At 41.1% G+C, this 5,846-nt stretch overlaps 1 protein-coding gene across 2 annotated transcripts; it reads left to right on the forward strand.

The window, feature by feature from the left end:
- Nucleotides 1-561: 561 nt before the first annotated feature.
- On the forward strand, nt 562-5,306 carry rbmx (RNA binding motif protein X-linked). Of its 2 annotated transcripts, XR_009242163.1 has the most exons (10): nt 562-660; nt 771-899; nt 1,362-1,468; nt 1,554-1,719; nt 1,828-1,971; nt 2,153-2,267; nt 2,346-2,474; nt 2,551-2,642; nt 4,883-4,975; nt 5,164-5,306. XR_009242163.1 is itself a non-coding variant. In XM_058650473.1 (9 exons), the coding sequence occupies exons 2-9, from the start codon at nt 791-793 to the stop codon at nt 3,680-3,682; spliced, it is 1,179 nt and encodes a 392-aa protein (XP_058506456.1). In that variant the 5' UTR covers nt 562-660; nt 771-790; the 3' UTR covers nt 3,683-3,979. The 2 variants fall into 2 exon arrangements, 1 of the variants encoding a protein (XP_058506456.1); XM_058650473.1 differs by lacking the exons at nt 4,883-4,975; nt 5,164-5,306 and adding an exon at nt 3,366-3,979.
- Nucleotides 5,307-5,846: the final 540 nt, after the last annotated feature.

A 5,846-nucleotide genomic window follows, 5' to 3' on the forward strand; every position in this document is an offset into this window, starting at 1 on the left:
AAGTTCCTGGGGAACTGTTCAATCCATACAAGATTTCCTCTTCCCAGTACACATTCACGTCTGACCTTTCTGGAAAAGGCATCCCACCTCTACAGTTCTTCCAGAGGTGTCTCCCTTCATGCACACACAGGTCGTAAAGCCCACTAACACCTGACAAATCCTGATTTGTGAAAATTTTGGCAATAGTACATAAGTAATAACATATCAGGTGATTGAATCAACACATTCATTTTAATTGTTAACATTTTATCTATATTGTATATACATTAGTCATGATGGTCAGTCACTTGATTTGTTACAATATACCAAGAGCAAATTGTAAAAATCTTCATTCTTAGTTTTGGACTGTAGGTGGCAGTGTTAAGCCGCGGGGCTTTGAGGCCGCCGGAAAAGGAACAAAAGAAGAAGTTACGTGGGTGTCGTTCATATCGTCTAGTTCACAGATACACCTTCGTGGGGAGAAAGCGGCCGCCTACTCCTATTCTTAATTTAAATATCGCGGTAGTTTCGTTGTTTATGATTCAAAAGTAGCTGGCGGCGGTTGGTGTCCCGGTCCCGGATATTTTTTAGCTGGTGTTAGCAACGGAGCTAAGTGTTACTGCTGGCACGTTCATCGCCATTTTGCGAATTCGTCAGCGTACGACTTTGACCAAGAGCAAGGTACTTTCAGAAATATCTATGTACAGATGACGCCGACCACGGCGGACGATTTACTGTAATGCCGAATAAACACCCGATTGTTAATGTGACCATTTTATGTGTTTTCGTAGCTGGTGGTAAATTCTGCAGCATGGCAGAGGCAGATCGACCAGGGAAGCTCTTCATCGGTGGTCTGAACACTGAGACCACTGAGAAGGCCTTGGAGCAGTACTTCAGCAAATATGGCAGGATAGTCGAAGGTATGAATGGAGCCACTATTCTCAGCGCAGTCAAACCGTTTAATGTTAAATATGCATGCCGTTCCAGTTATTTTGTATGTTGCTCACATTTTCCCTGTCGGCGCTGTAAGTTGTAGTACATGTAATGGCCCTAGCTTGGCTGCAAATGTAGTCACCCAGCATCTGCTTGGTGGTCATTTAAAACATTTACACCCATTTATATCCTATCCAGTTGCATCAGCATGCACTATTCTCAGATGGCTTGAATGGAAAGGACCTTGGTTGTAGGAAATGGGGGGGAAAAAGTGAAATAATATAAAGCTGTTAACAGTAGTGAGAAAATGGAAATAGTAATTATATCATACTTTTTATATGTATGTATGTACACAACACAACTGGTTGTAGGGTAAATTGTTACCATTGTACCAATAATATAGGTTGGACGTCATGCTCTTTTTTGTACCCACTCTTTGTAAATTTCAGTTATTTTGATGAAAGACCGTGAAACCAACAAATCCAGGGGATTTGCATTTGTCACTTTTGAAAGTCCGGCTGATGCAAAGGATGCCGCACGTGAGATGAATGGAAAGGTAAGTCTGTCCTTGGCTAACCATAATCTTTTAAGAAATTTGTTATGAATCAGTTGTGACTGAAATTGTGTTCATTTTTCCACAGTCACTTGATGGCAAGGCTATCAAAGTGGAGCAAGCTACAAAGCCCCAGTTTGAGAGTGGAGGCAGGCGAGGACCCCCACCCATGTACTCACGCAGTCGTGGTCCGCCCAGAGGCTCCCGTGGATCAAGGGGAGGTCCTGGCGGTATGAGGGGCCCACCATCCAGAGGTAAATTTTTTCGCAAAAATTATTTGTGCATGAAAGTTATAGAATGTGTTATTTTAAATACTAAATGTTTTTAGTTTGTTAATATTTTAAATTCTTTTTTTTTTTAAGACTACTATGATAATTCAGGAAATGGAGAATCATTCTTTAAAGGGATTTCATCCCGAGGCCCCCCTCCAATGAAAAGAGGACCCCCAGTACGTAATGGAGGACCCCCAGCGAAGAGGTCGGCCCCATCTGGTCCTATGAGCAGGGGTAAGCATGAGGAAATTGGTTTGTACTATGCTTAATGTATCCAACGTTTTAGAATTGTGCAGCTGTGTTACCCTTGGGTGTAGATTTGATCATTTATCATTTAGTTCTATTTCAAGTAATTGTGTGCGTGTGACTTGGGTGAATTTGGTCATCAAGGAGCGGGTTTGTGATTGCTCTCTAGCACCCATGTCAAGGGACAGAGATCCTTATGGTCCACCACCTCGCAGAGACTCCATGATGTCCAGGAGAGATGATTATCCATCACCACGAGATGACCATTACAACTCTAAAGACAGGTAAGACATTTTCATTTCAGTTTACTTTTACTTTAGCTCTGTTGACAGCGCTGCAGTTAATTGTGGCTTGTTTTACAGCTACTCCAGCCGGGATTATAATTCCAGAGATTCAAGGGATTATGGACCTCCCCCCAGAGATTACTCATACAGAGAATATTCTAATTCCAATTCCCGAGATGACTATGGCTCAATGTCAAGAGGATACAGGTGAGTGCATCAGTTATTCGAAAGGCTTAAAAGATAATATTACACTTGGTTAATAACACTTGTTCTTACATTATAGTGATCGTGATAATTATGGGGGAGGCCGTGAACCAAGAAGCTATATTGATCGCCCTAGTGGTGGCTCCTACCGTGATTCATATGATGGTTATGGTAAGATATGTATGACTCTGAATGTAAAAACAAAACTCCGTGGCACAAGGAAAAGCTACACAAATAACGCACCAGATCATAGTATCGACTACCACAGTCGCCATTCAGAAGATGCCACAGTTTCTCCCCTCCCCAGAGGAAACAACTTTACAGAAACCCTCTTTAAACGTCTCCGTTCCATTTTCTGCGTCTCTGACATGAAATCCCTGTTGCGCATTTTCCAGCTACTAGAAAATTAGGACCATTGGCATTTTAAATGAAAAGCAATTACATACATTTTTTTGCAATATGCAGAAGTAACATGTAATATTTGAAACAAAAAGGAACTCCAAAAAGTCCTTGGAAACATCTGTTGACCACCCAGTATGTGTTGCCTAGCGAACCACTCCCTCAAGGAGTAACCGTCTCAAAACCCTCAAGACAACTGTGAAAACTTCGTCCTTAACCTGCAGTTCTAACTCTTGGAGCTCTAAAAGGAAAAAGGCTTCTCAAATCAATGGCATGCTGAGATGGGTAACACTGACCATTTATTTCCTGTGCTTGGATATATTACTGCAGATATCAACTATAAATATCCATGTTACATTTAAGCTTGAATCCATGGTGCGACATTTAAATATGTCGTTCATGAAATTTTTCTATTGGCAAAAGAATGAGCACTTTACAGTGCGAGAAAATGTATAAATTAAACGTTGCCAATTACCTGACCCATTGACCCTGCAGGTAACTCTCGCAGCGCCCCACCTTCACGGGGCCCCCCACCATCCTATGGTGGGAGCAGTGGAAGCAGTCGTTATGATGACTATGGCAGCAGTTCCCGGGATGGCTATGGCAGTCGTGACAGTTACCCCAGCAGTCGGAGTGAACCATACCCACCTAGCCGTGGTGAGCGAATGGGCAGGCAGGATAGGGGCCCAGCTCCCCCTGTTGAGAGAGGCTACCCTCCTCGCGATTCATACAGCAGCTCAAGCCGTGGAGGGCCACGAGGTGGCCGTGGGGGCAATCGAGCTGATAGAGGAATGGCTCGCAGCAGATACTGAACTGACCATGGAAATTGAACTAAAGCAAATGATAGTCTCCGTGTACAGTAAACATGCATTGGAAGAAATCTGACGAGACAAACTAGCCATGTCTAAATCTGTGGAATATGAACCGTAGCTTTGAACTGTATCTTGACTTTTCCAATTTTTTATGTGTAAACCTTTTTTTTTTAAGTATTTTCTTGCTCATGTAACAGTACAGTTACCAAGTGAGTGTTTTGTACATTCAGTGCTGTTGGTATCTGCAATGCCCTATAAGCCTGGCTACTCTAATAAAGCTTTTAGTTGTACTTTGAACACCGCTCATCCATTTTCAAAACAAGATCAGAGGCGTTAACATGAATCTCAGTAACGCTATGATATCCATGAAGTGTCCTGAAGTTTAGGTGAGTCTCTGCTCATACTATACAAATAGACAAGTAACTTGAGTTCATTCTTCCAACTGGACGCTGCTGTTTTCAAGGGTTAGGCAACTGTTACTCTAGAAATGTTCCAATGTAGTCTCCTTGGAAATGGACCCATCTCCCTATGAGCCATTTGATGGCATGCAACGACAAAACCAAAGGCCACAACAACCAAATGCAACTCGACCGATAGTCAAGAGCTGGTAAGCAAAGCAAACCTCTTTGTTTCTCATCTGTAAGTGAGTTTCTCATTGTCCTGTATTGCAATCTCCACTCAAAGGGGTGAAATCCAAGACAACTTTTGCCACAAGGGACAAAAGACAAATGGAGGTCAACCAAATGAGGCTTTTTCATTGTAGTCAGTTTTCAGCAGCTAAGTTGTCAAGTGAAGGAGCATTTCAAGACATTTCGTCCGTTTCCAACAATGAAACCTTTGACACCAACTGAGCCCTCAAAACAACACCTTTTTGCCTTTCCACTCAACAATCAAATGATTGGCCACAGCACTTTTTGTTATCGTGTAGAAATGTCAAGTTACTTTTTTTTTTTTTAGGTTAAAAAGGCATTTTTAAATTAACAGTGATTTACTCAGAATCAGAACCTTTTCCACAAGCATGCCAATTCAAACAATGGAGACCTCTGGGAGAATGCCATCGTCACAACTGCCAAACTGGAAACAAACACTAACAAAACAAAATTCTAAGTCGGACCAAGGACTAAAAAAAAAATGCTTTCACATTTTATGAATACATGATTAAGACAAGGGCAACATGTTAATATTGTATTCTCATTGCAGGATGAACATCCCTTGAAGGCACTTGCCCTTGAAACTTAACCTGAACTGTGTCTTCAAGTTATTAAACTGACCAAGCCCAGTGCACTCATGCAGGTAAGTCTAAATATTTACTGTATTTGTTTTTTGAAAAAATGAATGTATGGAAAAAATATAGATCAATAACTGTTTAATTACTCCTGAAGAAGTTAAAAGGTTGTCATCGGGGTGTAATTGTTTTTTTTTTTATTACTCTTCATTGCTATTACATTAAACCATGTGAAATCACTTGTCATTGTGTACAGCATTTCAGATAATGGCGCGGACAGGCATCTGTTGAAGTTGCTGGTTTCTTCAAGCGGAGCGTGTTGAAAGTGGGAAGAACACAGGCTGAGGATTTGATCAAATTCACAGTTGCTGGTGTTTTCAATAAAGACTTTGAAAAGAGTGTTCCCCCTGTGTTGTCAGTCATTAAAGAAAAAGGAAATAGCAAACGTATTTCAAATGTCATAAGGTATCTGAGACTATTGGATGATGTTTTGTAATCTTTGATTATGGGCTTTCCAAACATATTTTTTAAGAGCATAAATCTAAAGGAAAATTATGGATTTGGATCGAATATCTGGGGGATGAAGGGGTTTGGTTTAACGTTGAAATGATTAGATGGTGGGGATCCAGATATGGGATTTATTTTTAGCAATTGCTATGTTCAGTGGGGGAGTATATTGACACTGAGGGAAAATGGGGGCTGTGGTGAAGGTAGGTGCTCTCTCAATGCTTTAGTTTAATGTTGATGTGCTTTTAGTGAATTTGACCTATTGAGGCAATTTCCTGCTGTAAGTTATTCTAGTTATTCGCAGGTGGTTTTACAGTAACTTTAGCCTTATTCTGAGTTATTTCCTTAGTAGATAAATATCTGATCTCTTGTTGCACGTCAGAAATTGTATGCTGCATTAGCAGAGGAAAAGGCTCCTGTCCATTGTTGAGG

The sequence above is a fragment of the Solea solea genome, chromosome 14 (genome assembly GCF_958295425.1).
Source record: "Solea solea chromosome 14, fSolSol10.1, whole genome shotgun sequence".
Taxonomy (NCBI): Eukaryota; Metazoa; Chordata; class Actinopteri; order Pleuronectiformes; family Soleidae; genus Solea; species Solea solea.